This window comes from Sarcophilus harrisii, chromosome 3 (assembly GCF_902635505.1).
Source record: "Sarcophilus harrisii chromosome 3, mSarHar1.11, whole genome shotgun sequence".
Lineage (NCBI taxonomy): Eukaryota > Metazoa > Chordata > Mammalia > Dasyuromorphia > Dasyuridae > Sarcophilus > Sarcophilus harrisii.
This window is the reverse complement of record NC_045428.1, coordinates 240,101,878-240,128,994: the sequence shown is the minus strand read 5'-3', so window position 1 is coordinate 240,128,994 and position 27,117 is coordinate 240,101,878. Positions and strand designations below refer to the sequence as shown.

The window sequence follows — 27,117 nt, the reverse complement described above, 5'->3', positions numbered from 1 at the left end:
ATCCTCAGAACAATACTAGGAGTTAAGTGCTATTATTATCCTTTTTTAGTAGATGAAAAAACAAAGGTAAATAGAAGTTAAGTCACTTGCTCAAAGTCTCACAAATACTATTTGTCTGAGTCCATATTTGAACATGGGAGATACTAGGGAACGAAGTGGATATAGTGCTATGCCTGACATCAAAAAGAGCTGAGTTCAAATATAGCCTCAGACACTAATTAAATGCACGACTCTGGGCAAATCACTTAACATATGTTTATCTTAATCCACTGGAGAAGGGAATGACAAACCAGTTCAGTATCTTCATCAAGAGAACTCTGTGGACAATACTGGCATAGGATCATGAAGAGTCAGATATGACTGAACAACAATAACTTACTGGACTTGAGGGCTACCTGGCATTTTTTTTTAGAATAAAAAACTATTAAATTTAATTTGATTTAAAAGATACTTCCTTAGGAAGAACATAGCAACAATTTAAAAAAATCTTGGTGGTACGTTTAACATCCCCTGGTAACAATGGAAGTACAAGTCTGAGATTATTTCTAGTTTCCGTCTGGGGAAAAAAGCAAACAAACCATAGCAGTTACTTTATTGTTCCATAAATTCAATTCCTGCTTAGCACTTGTCACTTGAGGTAGGCTTATTTTTGCATCTGTATGTGGACAAAAAAATTTATATTCATGCAAGTTAACTAAATTGAAAATTTACTTCTTATTTTGACACATCATTTGTAATAAATTCAAAAGAAAATGTTTTCTTTCCTTCACCTAAAGTCTTCTAACATAATATATTCTGGTATAACGAGTACTATGTAGTATCTTTCTGTAATTGCTGAGAGGAGTCAAGATTGATCACCTTGAAAGTCCAAAGCTTCCAGCTATGAATTGAACAACTGATTAGTTAAAAGGAAGCATAGCAGAGAGAAGGCCAGACTTGTAGACAAGAAAACTTGGCCTCAGGTACTGTTTCTGGCATATATTAAAGGTTTGATCCTCTGCAAATTATTTAACCTGACAGTGTCTCAGCTGTTTAAAATGATAAATTATAGTTGAATTATTGATCTGCATCAATACAGGGAAACCAATAAAACCATAGATTTGTTCTTTCACTCATATCTTATTCAATAAACAAATGTATAAATAAATATATGTACATAATTAATTTAGTGGTATAAAAGGAGTCTTTTTAAAGCTAATTTGTTACTTCAAAATTGCCTTTTTTCTTAGTTTAATTTATTGATAGATTTTTAAGTGCTTTCCTATGTTGAAAAGCATAGTATGCTTTAATTTTATATTTTTATTAATTTGTTTTTAAAAATTAATTATATATAATTTTTAGTTCTTGTTTTTCTTCTATCTTTTCTCCCTCTCCTCATTCATTGAGAAATCATTGAGAATTTTTTTATTTCAAATTACAAATATATATATTCAGTCAAAACAAATTTCTGCATTAGCCAGGTCATAGCTATAAATACATGCATATATACATGTACGTGTGTATGATTCAGTCTGCATTCTGAGTTTACTACCTCTCTATTTGAAGTTAGACAACATATTTCATAATGAGCTCTCTAGAGCAATTCCATTTTTTTGGTTTTTCAAAATTGTTTGTCTTTACAATACAATTGTTATTGTATAAATTATTCTCCTGGTTCTATTCATTTCACTCTGCATTAGTTTACAAATGTTTCCCTAGGTTATTATAACAATTCTACCATTCAGCACTTTTCAGTTTCTAACTTCCATATTTTTGTGACTTGCTCATAGAGCTTTTCAAAACTACAGTCAGCGTGGACTCTCACTAGATACTATGAACTAAGGAATTACTAAATAAAAGCAACAAAAAAATTAGTAGAGGAAGTAGCTGAAATCAACAGAATTTTGTGAATGTCTCTGCAGCCAAAGCAAGCTTCTCTTCTTCAACAGTTGTTTAGTTGGCCAGTTTCAAAATATCTAGACATACTGTATATTCTCTACAAGGTACTTTTTATAAATCATGCCTTGAAGAGCAGATTTCCAAGATTCTCAAGATGGAGAGAAGCCTCTATACATGTATCCAAGCATTTATATACAGTCTATAACGTTTTAGTACTGCTCCAAAGGGAAACAATTTAGTAATACATTCAAAATTTACTTTTTGACCTGAATCTTTACTAATATATACATATAAGTATATATAGTTATATTTCATTTGGGATAAACAGAGAAGGAAATGAAACTTTTCAGTCAGTCATTTCCTAGTTGTGTCCAACTCTTCATGATCTCATTTGGGGTTTTCTTGGCAAAGATAATGGAGTGGTTTGCCATTTCTTGTCCAGCTCATTTTACAGATAAGGAAACTGAGGCAAACAGAGATTAGATGTTTTGCCTGAGATCACACAGCTACTAAATGTTTGAGGCTGGATTGAACTCAGGATGAGTTTTCCTTACTGTAGGCTTAGCCCTCTATCCACTGCATCATATAATTGCTTGCAGTGAAGTGAAGTTTAAACTGTATTAAACCTGTGAGAGTAATATTTTTTTCCCCTCAAAATACATTGAAACCATCCTTGAGATTTAGCTCTGAGGATTAAGGGCTTAGGCTGTTGTCATAGTTTCTTGTTCATGTGAGTACAAAATAGACATAAAGTGCTTCAGGTGCTGTCAGGTGCTTGGTTGGCAGATCACAATGGGGAACTCAGGCAAAGGAGCATTATTCAGCTGAATCAACTTATGATATTTTTAATACATGACTTCCTTGAATATATTCTCATTATGGCTAAGTTAATCTCTTTTGATTAACTGTCAAATGGCCTATGAGTTTCATTATTTTATCAAATTTAAATTTTTTAAAGATGGACCTGAGTAATGTTATCTCAGAACAAAATCATTATCTTACGAATTCTCTCTGTAGGATTAAGAAAATTACCTAAACTGGCCCTTTAAAAACTCTTTAATAACCTACACATCCTAAGGCTTATAAAGGTTAAGTGATTTCCTATGATCATACAGATATTAAGGTTAAAGATAAGATTTTATCCTTTATTTTTGAAGAGGACCAAATGACACCACTATATTGGAGTTAAGGAACAATGTGTCTAACAGTGACTGATCAGATCAATATGAGCTTGGCAGGCTCTACCACAGTTGGGACACAAACAGTCCATATGAACATTTAGAGTAGAGATGATTCTGAATTTACACATCTCACATTTCCTTTAAGCTACTGTGTTTCTGCTTTGCCCAGAAAGCACAGCACCTTCTTCGATGTGGGCACACAATGCTGGGTGACCCTGTGCCAAGTGTCTCCCATGTCTTCCAATAGATTCCAGAGTTCTTCAAAGAGATCTTGAGGGTGCCCATCACAGTTGTATTCTCTGTAGTGGAGTTTTCATTCTTGGCAGTTCAGCTTGAGAAAGGTCTTCATTGTCTGCTTTCTTATCTTGCCAGGTGATCTTCAGAATCTTCCTAAGACAATTCAAATGGAAGTAATTCAAGTTTCTAGAATAGCACTAATATATTGTCCAGATTTCACAGGCATACAAAAATGAGGTCATCACAATGGTTCTGTAGACCTTCTATTTGGAGTCTGTCTAATACCTCTTATCTCTCATACTTTTCTTTGGAACTTCTCAAACATTGGGCTAACTCCAGCAAAAGGTATATCAACTTCATCACTGTAACTACTATACATACTTCCTAAAAATTTAAAGATTATTATGTTCTTAAATAAAATCACTTGCTTACAATGAAAAAGTTCATATTATTTCTAAAGTGCCTAGTGTAATTTTACATTACAAGTCAGCTCCAGGTGGCTAATTATATATATATATATATATATAAATATATATATATATATAAATATATATATACATATATGTAGTGAGGGGATGCTCTAATACTTAAAGAAAGAAAAACATGCATACAATTAAATAGTTGTTGATAATAGAAAGACTTGGCTATCAGAATTAAAGTTGAAACTGAAAGAAAAAGAAATGTTCTTCTGAATTTTTTCTGTCACACTTAGTAATATAAACAGGTTTTTTTCAGACCATTCCATTATCTTTTTATTAGATATTCCCAAGGTATTGCCCAATCCTTCCTTGTTCCCAGTTTAGAGACCAGATTGCATGAAACATGAAACTGATTCACCAATGATTCAACCTAGAGATTAAATAATCATAACACATAAATCATTAATCTGTGTAATTTAGAAATTACTGATAAGAGCCAGAGAAAATTTGGCAAAATAAAGGCAGGGATTCATTTGAGCTTTCCAAATTTCATCTCTAAACAACATTAAAATAACATCTCTAAACAAGTTCTAGAGCAGTAGAGCCAATGAAAGCATAGGGTAAAACAATTTTTTAGCCCAAGGAAACATGAAAAATCTGAAGGAAAAGTCTGTTTCCCTGGGGATGAGAGTGAAGTGTATTCCAATTTAGGCTTTAGGTATGACTGAATCACAGTGGTGATGGTTTCCAGGACTCTCAACCAACAGATAGCAAAGGTGTGAGACAACAGGTCAGAAGAAAATTACAGAGAATCCTTTACTGGCACTGGAACCAGGACTCTGTTGCATTGACCATATGGGATTCTGGGTGATAATCCCAGTGCAAGGAATAGGGTTCTGGTCATAGTTCTAGGACAGAAAAGAGTTTGTGGTTATTTACAAATTAAGATACAGGTCAGGAGAGCAGTGACCACAGTTCTCCTTAAATCATACCTCTTTGGAAGAACTGAGAGTTTGCTAATCTCAGAGCTAACTTTGAAAACTATAGTACAGAAATGCTGAAATTTGGGACAGTGTCTCTTCCACAGTTCAAAATGAAGAAACAAGCTGGAAAATCAGAAAATGATGAAAAAGAATCTGACCATAGAAAATTACTATAATGACAGAGCAGATCAAAACAAAACTCAAAAGAAGACAACAAAATCAAAGTAGCTATGTGCAAAGTCTGAAAGAAAAAATATGAATTGGTTTGAGATCCCAGAAGAGTGCAAAAAGAATTAAAAACCATAGAAGAGAGGTGGAGGAAAATTGGAGAAAGAAATTAGAGTGATGCAAGAAAATCATGAAAAAAGAGTCAACACATTGGAAAAGGAGGCATATTGGGAGGGGGAAAAAGGCATCTTAAAAAATAGAACAGGCCAAATGGAAAAAGAGGCATAATAATCTACTGCAGAAAACAACTTAAAAGGCAGAATTGGTCAAATAGCAAAAGAGGTGCAAAAGTTCACTGAAGAAAATCACTCCTTAAAAATTAGAATTAGGAAAGTGGAAGGTAACAACTTCATAAAGCTCCAAAAAACAATTTAAAAAAATCAAAAAAATTAAAAAAATAGAAGAAAATGTGAAAATATCTCAATGGGGAAACAACTGATCTGGAAAATAAATTGAGGAGAAATAATTTAAGAATTTTTGAATTACATGATTAGCAAGGACCTAGACATCATATTTTAAGAAATGATCAAAGAAAACTGCCTGATATGCTAGAAACAGAGGATAAAATAGAAATTGAATGAACCCACCAATTAACTCCTGAAAAATATCCCAAAATGAAAACCCCCAAGAATGTTATACAAAGATTTGAGAAGAATATTCTTGGTAGCCATAAAAACAAAACAAAACAATTCAAATATCATTTACCCAAAGTCACGATAGCACAAGATTTAGCAGCTTCTATATTTAAGAAATAGAGGACTTGTAATATAATATTCTAAAGGGCAAAGGAACTCAGATAACAATCAAGAATCACCTCCCAGCAAAACCAGGTAAAATCCTTCAGGAGAAAAACAAGTATTAGTAAAAATGAGAACTTTCAAGCATTCATGATTAAAAGACTAATTAAAAGGATAAAATATTTGAATTTCTAATATGAGATTTGAGAGAAGCATAAAAAGGTAAGAAGGAGAAATCAGTAGGAACTTGATATGGTTAAACAGTTTACATTCCTATATTAGGATGTGATACTTTCAACTCTTAAGAACTTTATCATTATTAGGGCAGTTGAAATATACATAAAGTGCATAGTTGTAAGTTGAGTGTGATGGAATGATATCTAAAAAAATGCAATTAAGATGTTAGAAAGAGGGATGTACTAGAAGAAAGGGAAAGGGAGAGGTACAATGGGATAAATAACACAAAAAGGTGCAATAAAACTTTTACAATTCTGAGGAAGATTCTTCAGAATCAGCTTGGAATGACATTTACATTTAGCTGGGCATAGAAATCTATTTTATTCTTCAGGGAAATAGAATGAGAGAAGGATAAGAGGAGACTGTTAATAGAGGGGAGGGTGGATTGGGGAAGGCTCTGATCAGATGGAAAACACTTTTCAGGAGGTACAGGGTGAAAGGAGAATGAAGGAGGATGAACTATGAGGATGGTGGAGAGTAGCATATAGGGAAGTACACAAGTAGTAATCATATCTGAATTTGAATGGGATGAACTTACCCCATAAAACAGAAGAGGATAGCAGTGTGAATTAAAAAATGTGGAATTGTGCAATATTTTGTTACAGATACCTGAAGCAGAGAGACACACACACAGAGAATAAGCAAAAGGAACTGGGGCAGAATCTAATATGCTTCAGTTGAAGTAAAAAAAAATAATAATCCAAAACAACTGTGGTAATCACAGTCTCAGTCAAAGCAAAAACAAAATAGATCTAATTCAAAGAGATAAGTGGGGAAAATGAAAAGATACCATAGGCAATGGGTTTATTTGTTTTTGCTAAGGGTACCATAGGCAATGAAGTAAAGAGCAATATTTAATATATATATATATATATATATATGCACTGAATTACATAGCAACAGAATTCTTAAAAGAAAAGTTAAATGAATTACAGGAAGAAATAGACAGCAACTATAGTGGTGATGGACCTCAACTTTCCCCTCTCAGAACTAAATAAATCTCACCATAAAATAAACAAGAAAGAAGTTGAGGAAGTGAATAGAATTTTAGCAAAGTTGAATATGATAGATCACTGGCAAAAAGTGATTGGGGATAGAAGGGAATATACTTTTTCTTCAAAAGTACTTGGTCCTCACACAAAAATTGACCATGTATTAGGGCATAAATCCTCACAATTCCTATAGAAAAGCAGAAATATTGAACGCATGTTTTTGAGATCATAATGCAATTAAAATTACATTCAGTAAAGAGTCATGAAAGTATAGATCAAAAATTAATTAGAAACTAAATAATCCAATTATAGAGAATAAGTGGGTCAAAGATCAAATCAGAGAAACAATAGTTTCATTAGAGAAAATAATAACAGTAAGACACCATGCCAAAATTTATCAGGAGTCAAAGTGTCAAATCTCTAAATGCATGCATCATACACTTAGAAAGAGAACAAATTAAAAATCGTTAATTAAACACTAGGGTGAAAATCCTGAAAATCAAAAGAGAGATTAATAAAATTGAAAGTAAGAAAACTATTGAATCAATAAATAAAACCAGAATCTGGTCATATGAGAAAAATAAACCAATAAAATAAATAAACAATTGGCTAATTTTATATAGAAATAAAAAGAAAATTAAATTACAAGTATCAAGAATGAAAGGAGCAAATTCATGACCAATAAAGAGGAAATTAAAGCAATTATTGAGCTATATTTTGTCCGACGATGAGATGATAAATCTAACAATTTCAACGAAATGGATAACATTTTTAATAGTTGTCCAGATTAACAGAAGAGAAAATAAAATACTTAAATAATTTATCTTACTTAGGAAAAGAAATTGAACAAGTCATCAGTGAAGTCCTTAAAAAAAATCCTTAGGCCCAGATGGATTCACAAATGAATTCTACCAAACATTTAAACAACAATTAATTCTTATATTATATAAACTATTTGGAAAAATAGCTAAAAAAGAAGTCTTATCAAATTCCCTTTTTGACACAATTATGGTGCTGATAGCTAAACCAGAAGTATATAGATCAATTTCCCTTTTGAATATTGGCACAAAAATACTAATAATAAAATTAGAGCAATATATCAAAAAGATTACATACTATGACTAGATTTAAGTTACACAAGGAATTCAGAGTTCATTTAATATAAGAAAAACTATTAACATAATTAACCATATCAATAACAAACCCAATAGAAATCAGATGATTGTCTCAATAGATGCAGAAAAAGCTTTTGACAAAACATATTCCTATTTAAAACACTAAAAAGCATAAAAAAGCATTTCTATTTTTAGATTTATAAAATATTTTCAAGGAAATTAATGTTTAGATTTTTTTTGTCTACTTAAGAAAAATTACATTAACTCAGAAAACATCTCTAGGTACATATTTGGTTGTATTACATTTGAGCCAGGGAAAATAGTTATAGCGCTTTATTATATTGGAATATTTCAATAGAAATAAAATCCTTGATGCTTTTACTATAGAGATAAAGAATATGTTAAATTATGAAGAAGTAGAGAGAAGGGTCAACATTAAATGGTCATGAAGAATTTTCTTTTGTCTTTTTTTCTTATTATCTAATTGTACTTTGAATATTGAAGTTGTCAACCATAATAGAGTACTGTATGCTATCTATAGTGCTGTTTTAAACTACTACTTCTTATGAAAGAAGAGAAACTAAAGAACATTGGGTGGAAATTACCCACATAAAATAGCTCCAAGTGTTTTGAAAATTTAGGGGAAATGAATTTCTAATCAGCTACTCATCTCACTCATTGTTTGGAGATGAAAGTAAAGGAAATCAACATTCCCACCAAATACAATTGCTACAAACTGGTCAGGTTTTGATTTTCACACAGAAAAGGAAAAAAATTCATTTGTCATCTTTCTTGGCCAGGCACAAAGGTGAAATCATTTTTGTTGTTGTTTTTTAGGTAGACAAAAGATAGTTTAGTTTACAAAAATGAGACTTGTGGTTTGTATTGAATGGTGTAACCTTTATGGTTTCATCAAATCAGTTCCTTGATCAATTATCTGTAACTCTTAGTGGACTTTGATTCAGGATTTGACTCTATTGTGTTCTCTTCTGTTACATATTTGGGCCACACCTTTTTACTTGTGAAACTTTCCTGTAGCCTGTCTAGGCAAAATGTTACTGCCAGAGTATGTCATTTCCTGAAAATGAGTAATAAAAATTATGTAGGAAATTCTCTAAGTAATGTGCATGCCTATATTCATTGTCTGAATGTTCGCTGCTATTGTTGTTGTTTTTGTTGTTATTAGGAGAAAGGAAAACAAAAAAGTGACCCTGAACTTATGCATCAAGTTTAGAAAATTTCTTAGTTAATCATTTCACATAACATGCAGGCAAAATCCCTTGGTTGTCCAAGTTTTTTTGCCTTTGTGACTTTTGCCAAGCGAGAGTATTCCTATTGGCATTATGTGATTATAGTGAACTAAAGAAATTTTGAGTATTGTATTTAGTTTTTTAGTAAAATGGGTAAAAAGACACTTTCCCCCATTTCATTTATTTTGATTCATAAAATTCTTGAATCTTTAAATTTGTATACCTTGAAGGAGAGAAAGTACCAGGGATAATCAAGATGTCTTGGAACTTAGACATTGATCAGAATCTTGAAAATATTCAAAACACTATTAATAAATATCTCGTGACTCTGTTAAATGAACTTTACCTGACAGTTTCCTTTCATGAGAAAGTCATAAGGTCAGGGAACCTTGATTTATCTGATTCCTTATTAATGATGATGTATGAGGTTTGACAAGACAGAGACTGTCAATACTTAGTGATCCTGTTTGGTAGACATATTAAATAAGTGGGTCCCTAGGGATTAGCTTATGTAAAATTGCACAGTACTTGGCCCAGTTGGACCATCACCTGCATCCTGCTTCAGTGCACAATGTTACACACAGTGCACAGCCAATCACACCTGCCCAAGCAGTCAGTCACAAGCAATTGACACTTCTTTTTAATTAGGGAAAAAAAAAAAACAAATCTTGGCTGTATGTAGTCAAGAAAAACAACATTGTTTTTAGGGTCTCTTATCTCTCTGCTCCCAAATATCCTGTTTCTTCGAGTCATGTAGCCAGGACCAATAGAAACCTCTTCCTGCCATTGGCTGACTTCATTTCCCAGACTTAGCACAATCTCATCCGCTTTAAACAACCTCATCAAAACTACTTTCTGGTCAGAGAGAAGCAATAATTATTATTATCAATAATTAACGATTAATAAACTTGAATGCACTATGGCCAGCACCATTAAGGTAAGGATTGGTACCTTTTGATTTGACAGGGACTTTTTTCTTGTTGCTCTGCTTTTGATTTCCTTTATCAACATAGATAAGTTAGGATTGGGAAACACCCCCACTGCCACAATAGAGGACAACAAGATTTCCTTTGTACTGCCTAGTAAATTTCCTTTTTCCTACTCCAACCATCCGCAAGGTTTAAAAACTTCAAACTCAGAAAAAAAATAGGATTTTAAAATTAACCACTCAGTACCATGGATTACTATGCACTATTTTGCAGCACACTTTGAATTTTTATTTTCTTTAACTATCATTTTGTACGACTTGGATATATGTCTGACTAGAAGCTGAACTAACCTGGAAAGGAGTAGCAGGCTGAGTAAAAATAAATGTTCTTACAAATATTTGATTTTGGGATGCTCTTTGATTAACATTCTGATGCTCAACAATGAAAAGCCTTTCAAATAGAATTGAAGAGGCACCTGGCAAGCTATTATTTTCCAATGGAATCTACAGATATTATTGGCTTGATTTTATGAGATCTACATTTTGATGGCTACCTTGTATAGGATATACATATGTTCTTATACATACATATGCAAAATTTTTGTGATTCAATGGTACCTACTAAGAAAATAGAATATCTTAGTTTTTTGTTAACAACGTAGAAGCTTTATTTAGAGCGAAATATTTGTGAGGTTTCTAGAAATCTAGAGCTAGATTGCTCTAGTTGATTTTCTGACTGGATAAAGCTCCATATTTTCTTTGCATATATTTCTACAGAGATAACATGTAGATAACCTATGATATTGTAAAGATTTAATTCTAAATAAGGCTGAATTCTTAGTAATGATATTAATTTTATGTATCCTGCGAATCAAAAAGCACTGCAAGAATATTGTCATATACATACCTTGGGCTACGTTTATACTTTTCTGTTATTGACCAACCATCACCATCAAAAAGTAACCAAATTAGGTTCTAAATATTGGAGGTGATTGCGTTTATTACATGTTATTAACTTTATTATAAAATGTTGAAATTAAATTTGTGTTTTTTTTAAAGTTATGGTTAATGTTAAAACTCAGAAAAATGGAAAAGTTTGTCCAGAAATAGGTATGAAGATAAAAAAAGAAAAAAATTCTCTTTAGTTAGTTTTTATTGTTATCTGTAGGAATGGCACATTATGGTGAAATTTTTTCTAACATTATTCCTAGATAATAGCAGAAACATTGACTTTGTTTTTTCTGCCATATTCTATTTTTAAAATATATGTTATATTTTATATGTTATGTTTTGTCTCAGGCGAACATGATATAAGCCATGGTATTTAAAAATCCACGTACAAGTGAGCTGTGAACTGTCATTTTATTGAGACTTGTACTGGTTTAAGGTACACAGGTCAGATACTAAAACTTCCATGCAATTTGTCAAAAATAAGGAATTTTTGGAAAAACAAACAAACATATTTTGATATATTGTCATTTTTATTTTTCAAAGACAAGAAAAAAACTGTACACATTAAAATATTGTCTTTTCTTTCCACTTATCCAATGGGAAGTAGTTATGTTTCATAGACATAAACATTTTAATACTTCAGTGGACCTGTAATTTCATTAAAGTGGGTGCCCTCTCAAAGGTACTGTTTTCAAGCTATCCATGACTTATTATTATATAAAATTCTTGCTTGTTCTCCTGTAAATCCTTTTTATATAGGATCGATCATATTTATTCTACCATACATTATTCTTTGGATATTGAAATATTTTCTATGTTGATGAATTATGAAGCAGAACTTGGCACAAAACTATACAAACATGTATGCAATAGAGCATCTATCAAGACTACTGATATGTAGGTCCTGTATTTGAGTGATTAGCTTTGCAAAAAGCGTGATACAACTGTATCATGTTTTTATTGTACATTTAATATGTGCTTTTTGAAGTTAAAATATTTTCAATATTGTTAATAAACATTTTCTTACAAGTATTTTGCATCTTTATAGAATGGTACATTGCTAATATGTTATTCATAAAGTGTTTATGCATTATATGTCTTTGTATGTTAACATGGTTTACATGAATGTTTAAAAACTACTACTGGGGCTTTTAATGAATGAATCAATACTTATCACATGATCACATGAAATAGCTGAATTTTACTGATTAGTACTTTTAATGCAAGTATCTATTAAATTTCCTGGGTAATGAGATGATATCACAAATATACAGCAGGAAAAATATCTTGACGTGATATCTGCAAATTTATTTATGTTAGCTAAAATTAGTAAGTAAAATACAGATATTTTTTAAGATGGGAAATATAGTGTCAATTATCTCAAGATAATATCTGGTCTCAAATGTGTGCTATTTCTTTTTATGTTATAGGAAATAGACCAATAGCTTGATTAAACATAAAATTTATGATAGGATTTGGTTTCTGTGCTTCAATGTTATATTTTGTAATTAATATTTTAATGTACTTTTGGGTGCTCCCTGTTGAAGAACTAAGAATCGACATATCCCATTGTATGTATAATAGTTTCTTTTCCCTCTTTCCTTCTCTCTTCCACTTTGGTTATTTGAAACTAGCGATAAAATTCATACAACAGAAGAAATGTAAGTTTTAAGTTTAAACTGAATTGCTCTTTTATATATGAATATATTTGGCTTTGAAGATTAGATTAAAAAAATTTTTTTAAAGCCATTGTAAGCCACAAAAAATGATGATGCTTGTGAGTTAGGCTGTTTCTGTATTATCTGGTTATACTGAAGAATGCTTTACATAAAACTCATTATAGGTTTGCTTACAAATTTCAGGAAACCTGGATACTTGACTTAAAATTAAAGAATTAACATACAGATAACTTGATTGAGAAAAAGCCATATGCTTGATTTATATAGTTCTAACAAAGATTTAATTCATGATCTAGAGACACATATACACTTTAGTTACTTCATTTTAAAATGTAAATGTTGGTATTTTCCTATCTCATAAAAATATTTATAAAAGGATGCCAATTATAACATAGTATTTAAATGAAGAACAGTTGCATTCCACCCTCATTAATTGAGAATGCTGAAATTCATTGAAAAAATAAGATAGAAAGAACAGCATCACTCTTTTAATTGCTTCCTAAATTTTTTAAAGATATTTCTTTGAGATGCTAGTACAAGTATCAGGGACTTAACTGGTACTTAAATATAGTTCCTGATTTTGTAAATTCTTAAATGGTTATTATTTTGAATTTAGACAAATATCAATAAACATGGACATTTGGATATGCAACAAACATAAAAAAGAAAACATTATATGAAATCATGAATCTTCATTACATATAGCATATTTATTTTGAATTATATAATAAACTCAGTCTCATAGTTCAAAAGTTGTCTTTCTTATTTTTTTCCCCTCTAAGCCTTTTGTTCTCTTCTGTGAATTCATAAAATAATTTACTTGAACTCTTTGCTTTTTTCTTCTTAATTTAGCAAATGCCACCTAATGGGAATTTCAATATAATAATAGAAAAAAAGAGGATTCTATGTGAAATTGTAGATATTACATGCAATTTGATTTTCTGTTTAAGTACAGCCTTTCAAAGTTTTCTCTATCTGTCTCTGTCTCTCTCTGTCTCTGTTTCTGTCTCTCAATCCCTTCCTCTCTATCTTTCTTCCCCTCTCTTGCCTTCTATCCTTCCCTATTTCTCTCCTCTATCTTCCACTTTGCACCCTATTGTTGGGATAAGAGAGAAAAACAAAGCCCTTGTAACAATTGTGTATAACTGTGGAAAACAAATTGCCTTATTGGTTGCTGGTTGTATTAATCATTCTCGTTTTTCAGACTCATTCTTCTTTGTAATGTAGTTATTGTATAAATTGTTCTCTAAACTCTAATTATTTATCTGTATCGGTTTTTATAGGTTAAGATCTTCCCAGGTTTCCTCTAAAGTGCAGTAGTATTCCTTCATATTAATTGATCATAATTTGTTAAGCCATTCCCCTATGGATACTCCCTTAGTTTCTGGTTCTTTGCTACTATAAAATGTGCTTCTATACTTTTGCTTGACTCTTTTTTGTTTCCTTTGTTCTTTTTTTCTGAAGTGATTCCTGCCTATTCTTCTGCTTTCTAGTGCTTTTTGAAAAAACAAAAATCAATTTTAGATTTGTCAAATTTGTCAAAAATTTATCTATTAGTACCACCCATTTATGCCATTATTATTTCTGTTATCATTATTATGTTACATATATGCTTTTCCTTATATTTAACCAAGCCTTTATACATGAGATTAATTCATTCTTCCTTCATGTTTTTTCCCCTGAAATCTATTTTCTAATTTTTGTTTAACATTTTGTGTCATTATTAGGAATATTGGTTTATAGTTTTCTTTATTTTTTCTTCCTCTGATATAGATATTGAGACCATGCTTGTATCATAACATTTCAAAAACTCACTTTTATTAATTTGACAAATAGTTTATTTAATAGTTGCTCTCTGAATTTTTGATAACATTTCCTTACCATTTCATTTCGTCCTGAATCTCTTTTTCTTTGGGAGTTCAGTTAGTGTGTGTGTGTGTGTGTGTGTGTGTGTGTGTGTGTGTGTATCTATATCTATATCTATATCTATATAGAAAGGTAAATATCTTTTCTGATACTAGCTTAAATAATATATTTTTTGTCCTTTTATTTCAGCTATTCTTTTAGTTCTTGTAGTAAAGCCATTTTTTTCTTCCTTTGAAGTTCTATTTAGTTGTGGAGCTTTTCTCTGACTCATAAATATTCATTTTGTTGGGTTTTTTTTGTTTGTTTATTAGTATTTACATTTCTGATTTAGTACTTGATTTCATTGCCAATGTGAACTCCCTCCTGCACTCTTAAATGCTGGTTCATGTTTGGTTTTGAATTTGATTTTGGGGCTTTTGCCAGTGGGATTTACCTTTTCTCATGTATCTGTCCTAAGAGTGCTGAAAGGCACCAAAGGCATGAATGTTCTTATTCAAAATAGTGGTTCTTGGCGATTCCTTGGAATTTCCAGTCAGGATATTGTTCTAAGCTTCTTGCTTGCTCCCCTCAACTTGTTCTCACTTTCTAGTGTGGATCCTTCTTCCAATGCCCACTGATTCTGGTAATCTTTTTTTTTTTTTTTTTTTTTTTAAAGAAAAATCAATTCTGGACTTTATGAAGGAGTTTTTCTTTTTCTTTTTGAGTTTTTTGATTCTTAACCAAAAATCTGATGGATGGATAGATGGATTGATTGATGAACAATTTCTGATAATTGACATTAAGTAATTAGAAATGGCATTCATTTCTTTTTAAGATTGTTAATTTGTTGGTTTATGGTACATAACATTTTGCGTTCAGATAGAAAAGAAGCAAATACTGAAATGTAAGCTTACAATGAAGAAAAACTAATTGCTTTAGGATTTTGGTGAAAATTAGAAAGGAATTTGAATTGATAATTGTAATGTTTATCCCTTGGTTCACAGAGTAAATTAAATATAAATTCTTCCATTTCACTTTCTTTTCTGACAATTTCTTAATAATAAAAGTAAAATTAAATACAAACCCCACTCTTTTAGATAGTTTTATTCATATATCCTTAGATGTAAAAGTGTAATTTGTCTTTTTTGAATTAAAACCTTTCCCATACATAATTTATAAATGAAAATTGCTTATTGATTTCCCTTGGAGATACTTTCTTAATTTAATCTACATATATGGGAATATATATATGTGATTAATTTTTTTTGGCCCATGTTTAAGGAATTGCAAATTTGAAGGCAAAAGTGGGAATAACTTGGTTTGTGAAGGTCATAGAGTTCTAAAAAAGGAAATGGCCTCTCTGAGACATTTCCTTCACTATTTACAATACAATATTCACTATTTTATGATGTTTATTATCAGCAAAATTAAAGAATTGTAAAAGGAAAATAAGATGTTAATATCTTTGGAATAAATCTTCCTTGGATAGCCTAATGAAGGTCCTAAATTTGAATATGGAACCCTATTCTAGGATTCACTCTGTGGATTCAAAAGCCAAAAGAAAATGTAAGCTTTTTTGATATGAATATGTTGGAAGTTATTCTGGATAGATATTCCCAAATTGGTAGATAACACTGAAGTGGGAATTAATAGCCAAATCAAAAACTTGAATATTTGGATTCATGATTCCAACAAGGCATCTGCTAGCTATGTCACTGAAATATGGCAGTATTGATTGATCACTATATACTAAATACTGTAGGGTTAAAGAATAGGGCATAATCTTTACCCTTGCGGAATTGATTTTATAGTGTGGGAGAGATTATATGTATAAATAAAATATAAGAAAGGTATCTTGTAAAAGTACAATTAGAAAGGTACAAAATGTTCACTTTGAGAAAAACTTTCAGGAAGTGAGAGATATGTTGCAAAATAAAGTCACAGAATACCTTCAGGTACATAGGGAACGTCTAGCATAATTTTTAGAAATAACTTTTCATGCTTGAAGATCATTGATAAATCAGTAAAAAAACAAATACAAAATGATCCTTAGTCTTGTGTGACACTCTTTCAATTCTGCAGTAACTTAGGAAAAGTAATAAGAAACAGGAAGAATGATAACAATCATATAACAGCTACCAAACCCTGAAAGAAATGCTTTTTTGATATTTATTATTGAACAAATATTCTAATCCTTATGAAAGATATTAATTCTTGGTTTTTCACAGTAATCCTCCACACCAATTTCATTCATCTCCCAAACACACACATATATGTTTGTTTTTAGAAGGTAAACATATATATTTAGATCAATAATATATAAATAATACATATATATTAGTGATATAAATATATTAAAGAAGTATGTAAATTATATATATATATATATATGTATATGTATATACATGTTTTATACCATTCTGGTAATCTTAAAATGAACATTTCCTTAAGATAAAAAAAATTTCTTCAGGGATATAGAGAATAAGTAGGGACTGGGGAATCTTGAGTATAAATTGCTTTCCCCAATCCCTTTGTTTTTTTCTCTAAACAGTGCCAGTCTTTTAATCATTAAGCATTTGCCAAGTGCTTGTTACATGCCAGATAATGCGCTGAATACTAGGAATGAAAAAGAAAGGCAAAACCAATTCCTGAATTCAAGAAGATAACATTCTAATGAGCTATACAAAATGTAAAGAACTAGCTATATTAATAAAAAATTGTATATATATATATACACACACACATATATACATATATATGTTATATATAGTGTATATATACTATATACACTATATATAACATATATATACTATAGTGAATTATAAATATAGTAGATTTATTAGAAATATAATACATATGGTTATGAACATAGTAGTGAGGTAACCCGAATGTGGAAGGTATTAGTAACTAAAGAAGGATGGAAGGGACATAGATATATATGTCTTTCTTAAAGAAACTTAGGATTTGAACTTAGACTTGGAAGGAGGTAGGAAAACTAAGAAATGAAGGTAAGGGAGTAGAGTGTGAAAGGGGCTAAATGTAAAAAATGATCCAGGTTATAAAGAATTTAATTGCCACATGGAAAAATTATTATTTGATTGTGGAAGTAATAGGGAACCATTGTGATTCAGTGAGCATGGGGTAGACATAATCAGATCTAAATAACTTTGCCAGCTGAGTGGAAGATGGATCTGAGTGGAAAGAGACATAAGGAAGAATAACCAAATAGAATATTGTTGCAATCAATTGTGCACGCAAGAGATGATAAGAGCCTACACTAAGTTTGTGGCTGAGTTAGTGGAAAGAAGGAAATATATTTAAGGATCTTTTGGAGTTAGAAACCAGATTTGGCAAGGGATATGTGGTGTGGAAGAGGGTGGAGGGAGTCAAGAATGACACAGACATTTTGAACCTGGATGACCAGGTGATGCTTTTGACAGTAATAGGGAAGTTCAGAAGAATGAAGAGTCAAGTCAATGAGTCAAGACAAAAAACATTTATTAAGATCTTTGTTGTAGTTGAGTCACTTTTTAGTCATGTCTGATTCTTCATAACCCCATATGGGATTTTTTTGGCAAATGGAGTGATTTCTCATTTCCATCTCTTGCTCATTTTATAGATGAGGAAACTGAGGCAAATAGGATTAAGTGATTTGCCTAAATTCACACAGCTAATAAGTGTCTAAGCTCAAATCCAAACTCAGGACTTTCTGAATCCAGATCCAGTGCTTGGTCCACTGTGCCACTTATTACACTATTAAGTATCTACTATCTATGAAACACTGTATTAAATGCTGAGAATAAAAAAAAAGGCCAATTCTTCCCTTGCCCTTCCAAAAAAATTCCAACAAAACCTAATCCCTACTCGAAAGATAATATGCAAACAACTATATAAAAATAGGATATATATATATATATATATATATATACAGATAAATTTGGGATAATCCCAAATGAAAGCTATGATGATTAAAGAGAAGGGAAAGGCTTCTTGTGGAAGGAGGCACTTTAGTAGATACCTGGAGAAAGCCAGAAAAGAAGAGATCAGGGAGAGAGTTCCAAGAATGGCAATAGCCAATGAAAATGCCCAGAGCTGAGACATTGAATGTCATTCATAAGAACAATAGAATGTCCAGTGTTATTAGATCTTAGAGGAAATTAAAGCATAAGAAATCTGGAAAAGTATGAAGAATCAGGTTATGAAGGACTTTAAAAGCTAAATAGTGGGAGGAATAGGAAAATACTGGAGTTGGGATTTGGGAGGAGGATATGTGACATCATCAAAATGTACATTAGGAAAATTACAGTTGAGTGGGGGATAGAATAGAGTAGGGAGAAAATTGAAGTGGGGAGACTAAATATAAGATTTATTACAATAATGCAAACATGAGGTGATGAAAGCCTGCATTAGGGTTGTGACACAGTCAGAAGTGAGAAGAAAGTAAGAGAATCAAGGATGACACCTAGGTTACAATTGTAGGTGACTGGAAAGATGGTGGTGTTCTTGATAATAATAGAGTATTGAAGGAGAGGAGAGGGTTTGGGGGAGTGGAGTAGATAATGAATTTAGTTATGGACATGTTGAATTTAAGGTGAATTTAAGATAAGGCATCTAGTTCAAGGTATTAAAAATGCAATCAGCGATGCTAAGCTGGAGATTAGGAGAGAGGTTAGATATATCTCAGAATTATCTGAATGCATATGATAATTGAATCCATGTAAGCTGGAGTCTAAGGATTTGAGAAAATCAAAGGAATTTTGTTTTGGACATAAGCTAGAGCAGCTTCCTGTGATTATGTGTAGTTCAAGGAATAGAAAAAGATTGGATATATAAATTCTTGATTCCCTTCACAGAGATGATAATTGAATTCATGGTAGCTGATGAAATTAACAAGTGAAAGAATATAGAGTAGAAAGAAATAGGTGCCATAGCAGAGCATAGGAAGACACCAACACCAGCAAAAGAAACTAAAAGCTACCAGTTGGACAAATAGGAGCAGGAATGAAAACTTAGAAATAAGAACTACCTTAAAGAAGGTCATCAATAGTGTCAAATACAGAAATCAAGGAGGGTGAAGACTAAGAAAAAGTCATTATTTTGACAATTAAGAGATCATTTTTAACTTTAAAGATGATAATTCCTGTTGAAAAATGATATAAAAAACCTTAAATTATTGAAAAAGAAAAATAAGTTTATTTGCCTTTTTGTAGAGAAAAGGAAAGAAGGAAGGTGAGAAACAGGGAAGAAAGAAAAGGAAGGAAAAAAGGAAGGAAGAAAGGAAAAAAAGGAAATAAGGGAGAAAGGAAGAAGGCATTTTCTCTTTCAATTTCAGTCTAACATATTCAAATGCAATCATAGGTTTGACTGTTTTGAAATTTGGCAGGATTACTTATAATTTTTAAAAATAATCTTTATGTGATCGCATCATGCTGTCAAGCTAGATTCAATCATTTAGTTTGCTCTTTAACATAAGAAAAGCAATTCCTAGTCAGATGTGAGCTTTTACCTCATTTACCAAACTCACTTGAAGGAAAGAAAATACATTTCATCTGGTTTATGAAAAAGAGAAAAGAAATGTGTTCTTCATCAGAGATAAGATGTCAAGACAAAGAGATATAGTAAAAATAATGAAATTGTATTTCATAACATATGGAGTATAACTACTTCTAGAGTCAAAGTTTATTGAATTTTGACCAATGATATTGATATTGATCTTAAGACACTAATTGGATGCCATTTTTATTCAAATGGCCATCCATTTTTAAATGAACTGTGAATCAGAAAGATTGGTATTATTCAAAAACAGGTCTCCTTGTCATGTCCACAACTCTCCAAACTCTAAGACATCAAGTAACAGGAGAACCTTACCTACAAATTCTGGTGCATATAGAAATAGGGACTGGTCATCTTATTGTACAATAATTTCTAAAATAATTTCCAATTTCCAATTCTCTCTCTCTCCCTGTAGCCCTTCTCCCAATCAAGAAAATAAGCAATATAATTCCCATTATACATGGGAAGTCATGCAAAACATGTTCATATTAGCCACTAAAACACCCCAAAATCCCCAAGAAAAATAAAGTGAAAAAATATGCCTCAATCTATACTCACAATTCATAAGTTTTTTCTTGTGAGGTGAATAATATTTTTCTTCATGAGTCTTTTAGCATTATAGTGAATCATTCTTATTAATCAGCGTTACTGTCTTTCACAGTTGATTGCCATTAAAATATTGTTGCTATAGTGTACAATGTTCCATTAGTTCTGCTCACTTCATTTTATATCAGTTCATATAAGATTTCCCAGCTTTTTCTGAAATCAACCTCATCATTGTTTATATTCCATCAAGTTCCTATAATATAATATTGTTTATCCATTCCTTTATTTATGGAAATCTGTTTCCGATTCCTTGACACCACAAAAAGAACAGCTATATTATAGGTCACTTTCCTTTTTCTTTGTTCTCTTTGGGATATGAAGCTACTGGCAGTATTGCTGGGTAAAAGATTATGCACACTTTTATAATCCTTTGGGCATAGCTCCAAATTGTTCTCTACAATGGTTGGGCCAGTTCACAACTCCACCAACAATGCATTAAAGTGTCCCAATTTTTCATATGTCTGCTAGTATTTATCATTTTCTTTTCCTGTCATATTACACAATCTGACAGATGTTAGATGGTACTTTAGATTGTTTTAATTTTAATTTATCAAATGATTAATAATTTGGAGCATTTTTTCCATATGACTTTGGTTTCATCTTCTGAAAATGTCTGTATCTTTTTTGTTGTGGTTGTTCAATCATGTCTGACCCTTCAGGACCTCATTTGGGATTTTTTTGGCAAAGATAACTTAAGTGATTTGCATTTCCTTCTCCAACTCATTTTACAGATTAGGAAGTTGAGGCAAACAAGATAAAAAGACTTGCCTAAGGTCATACAGTTATGAATATCTTAGTCTAGATTTGAACTCAAAAAGATAAAGTTTCTTTTTTTTGACAGAAATAAAAACTTATTTATTATTATTATTTTTAATTCAAGATTTTATTTTCAAAACATATGCATGGATAATTTTTCAACATTGACTCTTGCAAAACCCTTTGTTCCAAATTTTCCCTCCTTTCCCCTACCCCTCTCCTAGATGGCAAGTAATCCAATATATGTTAAACATGTTAAAATATATGTTAAATTCAATATATGTATATATATATATATACATATTTATATAATTATCTTGCTACACAAGAAAAATCAGATAAAAAGAAAAAAAATGAGAAAAAAAACAAAATGCAAACAAACAATAACAAAAAGAATGAAAATGCTATGTTGTGTTCCACACTCAGTTTCCACAGTCCTCTCTCTGGGTGTAGATGGCCCTCTTCCTCACAAGACCATTGGAACTGACTTGAACCAAAGATGAGGTTTCTTGACTCTAGGTCTGGCACTTGATCCCTATCAATTGGAAGTGGTTCTTATTTCTAAAAATTGGTCTCAATTCCTTGTATATTTAAGAAATGAGACCTTTCTCAGAGAAATTTGCTGTAAGATTTCCCCCATTTCCTGCTTTCTTTCTAAGTTTGAATGCTTGGTATTTTTCTCCTCTCATGATCTTCTATCTTTTATTTAGCCTTAAACTCTTCCCTTTTCTATAAATCAGGCAGGTAATTTCCCCCTTGTTCCTCTAATTTGCTTACAACATCACTCTTTATGTCAAAATCATGTACCCCATTTTGGGCTTTATTTTGGTGTAATTTATGAGGTAGTGGTCTGTGCCTAGTGCCAGACTGCCAGACTACCAGACTGATCTTCAGTTTTCCCACCAATTTGTTAACTAATGAATTTTTGTCCTGAAAGTAGCTAACTGTGTCTATCAAACATAGATTATTGTGCTTATTAATTTCTTCAAATTATATACTTAATATATTCTACTGATCAACCACTCTATTTTTTATCCAATACTAGATTGTTTTGATGTATATCATTTTGTAATACATTTTGAGGTTTAGTGATACCAGGGCTTTGTTCACTTCTTTCCCATTCCCTTCAATTCTTTTGATATTTTTGACTATTACTTTTACAGATGAATTTTGTCATTTTTATTATATTGATTTAACTTCCATATAAGCAACTAACATGTCTCTAATTGTTTAGATCTGTATTTTTGTGAAGATGATTTTGTAATTGTGTTCATATGGCTTCTATGTGTTTTGGTAGGTAGACTCCTCAATATCTTATCCTTTCTGAAGTTATTTTGAAAGGAATTTTTTTTTACTATCTCTTCCTGCTGGGTTTTGTTGGTGATATTAAGAAATGTTGATGATTTGTATGGGTTTATTTTCTATTTTTGTAGCTTGGTTAAAGTTGTTAATATTGATGAGTTTTTTAGTTGATTCTCTATGCTTCTTTAAGTATAACATCATATCATCTTCAAAAAATGATAGTTTTGTTTCCTCACCACCTATTTATTTCAATTTTTTTCTTGTCTTATTGTTATAATTAACATTAATAGTAGAATGCCAAATAAGCTTGATAAAATTGGAAAGGCTCTAGTTTATCCCCATGGCAGTAATATTTGCTCTTTTTTTTTTTATCATTTTGATACTGCTTATCATTTTGAGGAAAGTTCCATTTATCCCGATGCTTTCTTATGTTTTTAAAAAGAAGATGCTGTGTTTTGTCATAATTTTTTTGTATCTATTGCTATATTATTTTTGTTGTTTTTGTTATTGATGTGGTTAATATTTGCCTTAAAATGAGAATTGTTTCACTTACACTTTCTGTGCAATTGATAATGTTAAAGAATGACCTAGAGTTCTGAGAAGTTGACTTCCCCATGCTCACTTGGTAGGACTTGAACTTGTATTTCTGGCTTCAAAGTTGATTCCTTATTCTCTTTAGCACCCTATTGATTGTATGTATTATCCATACAAATTAAAGATGACACCAATAAATCAAAAACTTTTTGTTGAAGTAACTCAGCAGAATTCTCTAAATATTAATATTTTATGTCTCAAAGTAATCTATGTTTTATAAAGCCTGTGTACCAAATTAACATAAATTTATAATGTTTTATTCCCTAATTAAAAAATACTCTCTAAAATTCCTAGGGTTTTTTTTTTGCATGTGTATGAATTTTATTTATTTATTTTTATTTATCTCAATTTTATTTTTCCAATTACACATAAAGATAGCTTTCAAAATTCATTTTTTGTAAGATTTTATCGTTCCATATTTTTTTGCCTTCCTCCCTTGCCTCCCTCTCCCTAAGATAGCAAGCAATCTGAAATAGGTTAAACATGTACAATCCTTTTAAACATATATTTGTCATATTATACAAGAAAAACCAGACCAAAAGGGAAAAACTATGAAAAAGGAAAAAATAAGCAAATAAGCAAACAAACAAAAAAGATGAAAATACTATGCTGTGATCTACATTTAGTCTCCATAGTTTTTCTCTCTAGGTTCTAATGGTATTTTTCATCCCAAGTGTATTGGAATTGTCTTGAATTACTGTGTTGCTGAGAAAAGATACATTTATTACTGTTGATCATCACATGATCTTGTTACTGTGCACAATGTTCTCTTGGTTCTGCTCATTTCATTTAGCATTGGTTCAAATAAGTATTTCCAGGCTTTTCTGATATCAACTTTCTCATTATTTCTTGTAGAACAATAGTATTCCATTACATTCATAAACCATAATTTATTCCACCATTCCCTACTTGATGGGCATACACTCAATTTCCAATTTCTTGTTACTACAAAAAGAGCTGTTACAAACATTTCCCCCCTTTTTTTTAATGATTTTTTTTTTGAATTGCAGAACTAGTGGTGACACTACTGGATCAAAGGGTATATATAGTTAATAGTCCTTTGGGCATAGTTCCAAATTGCTCTCTAGAATGGTTGAATCATTTCATAACTCCACCAACAGTGCATTAGTGTCTCAGTTTTTCCACATCCCCTCCAATATTTATCACTATCTTTTCCTATCATCTTATTCAATCTGATAGGTATGAAGTGGCTCAAAGTTGTCTTAATTTGCATTTCTTTAATCAGTAGTAGTCAGAGCATTTTTTTATATGAGTATAAATGGCTTTAATTTCTTCATCTGAAAATTGTCTATAGTCATTTCTTAACCACCAAATTTGATGGTCTTTTCTTAGTCTTCATCCTTTACTTTTCAGATTCATTTTATACCACTGATTGACTTCTCCTCCTAGATACTCTCTTCTCTGGATTTTCATAACATTACTCTTGCCTGATCCACCCCCTACCTGTTTGACTCTTCCTTTAAGTTTTCTTTGATACTCATCATTCATATTAAACATTTTAATGTCTCAAATCTATATATCAATTCCTAATCTTTTCCATGAACTTCACTCCCACATTACTAATTGCTTTAGATGGTTTGAACTTGATGTGTCAAAAATATTCAAAATTTAAATCATTATTTTCATCTTCAAATCCACTTTTTGAATAAAAAAATAATCAACCTTCTAGTCTTTAATGTTTGTAATATTCATCTTGTCCTGGCCTTTTCACTCTCCCTTACACCATATACAATCAGCTTTCAAAATGTGTTATATAATACATATATAGATATATGATGTCCTCTTTACAATGTAAATCTCTTTGAAAATGGAAATTGATTTATTCATTGCTTTTGTATCTCTGATGTTTTACATAGTGCCCAGCACATAACAGGAATTTAATAAATATTTCTTCACTTTGCATCCTGGATCTTTTAAGGTCATTCAAATGAAGTATGTGGTGATTCCCTTGGATTTTAAAATAAACCATTATGCCATTAGAAAATATAGTTTTATCTTCTCTTTTCTTGGATTTATACTTTTAATTTCTTTTATCTTATTGTGATTACTGGTGTTTTTTAGAACTATATAAAATAATAATTGAGATAGTGGACATGCATGTTTTCTTTATTTCTCTGTATTTTGTGAAAGCTTCTGTTATAATGCTATTGCATGTGATTATAAATGTTTTTATGATATTAAAAGTCTCTATATTTTTTGGAGTTTTTTTAAAATAAGTGTATGTTATATTTTGTCAAATATTTTTCTGCATCCATTGACATAATGGTGGTTTTGAATGTTTTTGTTTTTAATAGGATTAAGTAGACTGATAGTTTTCCTAATGTTGAACCATCTTTGCATCCCTGATTTAAATCCAATTTGATTATAACAAATGATTTCTTGGCTGAACCACTGTAGTCAGGATTTTATTTAAAAATCTGAATTGATATTCATTAATAGTACTTACCTATAGTTCTTTGCTCAATTTGTCTTTGGTTTAGGTATCCAGAATATATTTGTCTCACCAACGGCTTCTGATAGAGCTCTGTATCAATTTGGAGAATAATTTGTAAGATATTGCTCCTAATTGTCTTTAAAAAGTTAGGTAGATTCAATCAGGAACAGAAATTTATTCTTTGACAATTCTTTTATAGCTAGTACTATTTTCCTCTCTGAGATTAGATTATTTAATGGTTCTATTTGGTCTTCTGTGACTTGGAATATTTTATATTTTTGAAGGGATTGCCTTATTTCTCTTTTGTTCTCAATTTTGTTAGTGTATAAATTTCTATAATTATATAATAGATTCTCATTATTCTTTTTAATTTCTTCTTTATTTCTGTGATTTTACCTTGTTCTTTTGATATATTGTTTCTTTTATTTTCTCTCCTCTTCTTTTTAATCAATTTGGCTAAAGGAGTATCAATTTTGTTAAGACTTTCCATAAGATGAATGTTTAGTTTTAATTATAATTTCTATAGTTTGTAGTTTCCAATTTTTTTCTCTAATTTTCTTTTTTCATTTAATTTTAAAAACATTTTCAACATTTAAAAAAATATTTTGAGTTTCATTCTCTTTCTTTTCCTTATTCTTTTCCTCTTGCTTGAGAAGGCACAATAGTATTATATTACAGTGATATATCACAGTTTGTTCAGCTATTCCCCAAGTGAATAGCATCCCCTCAATTTCCAAATGTTTTGCCTCCAAAAAAGGAGCTATTATAAATATTTTTTGTGCATATAGATCCTTTTCCCTTTTCTTTGATCTCTTTGGGATACTGACTTGTAGTGGTATTGGTGGATCAAAGGACATGCACAGTTTTATAGCCCTTTGGACATAGTTCAAATTGTTCATCAGAATGGTTAGATCAGTTTACCACTCCACCATCTCCTTTAATTTTCAATCATTCATTTTTTGTGCTTGTTTTGGACTTTAATTTGTAAATTTTCTAATTTTTATTGCATGTTTTATTCATTAATCCACTCTTTTCCCACTTTGTTATTCTATTTAGACATATAATTTCTCTCCCAAACTACTTCATTTTCATCTCAGAAATTTCTTTGTTTATAATTTTCTTTCATATAATTTTAAATTGTTTCTGTGATTTCTTATTTTACCCATTAATAATTTAGGATTTCATTCTTAT

At 30.8% G+C, this 27,117-nt stretch overlaps 1 protein-coding gene across 5 annotated transcripts in view; it reads left to right on the top strand.

Moving 5' to 3' along the window:
• Positions 1 to 10,046: 10,046 nt before the first annotated feature.
• Positions 10,047 to 27,117, top strand: part of ERG (ETS transcription factor ERG) — a 126,700-nt gene continuing 109,629 nt past the window's right edge. Inside the window, exon 1 of one of the 5 annotated variants that reach the window (XM_031959279.1) lies at positions 10,047 to 10,194. In XM_031959279.1, the coding sequence (XP_031815139.1) occupies positions 10,177 to 10,194 (18 nt within the window). In that variant the 5' untranslated portion in view covers positions 10,047 to 10,176. Of the gene's footprint in view, positions 11,174 to 11,744; positions 11,819 to 27,117 lie in introns of those variants that run through there. The other 4 variants (XM_023498849.2, XM_031959281.1, XM_031959280.1 and 1 more) reach the window with 4 other exon arrangements.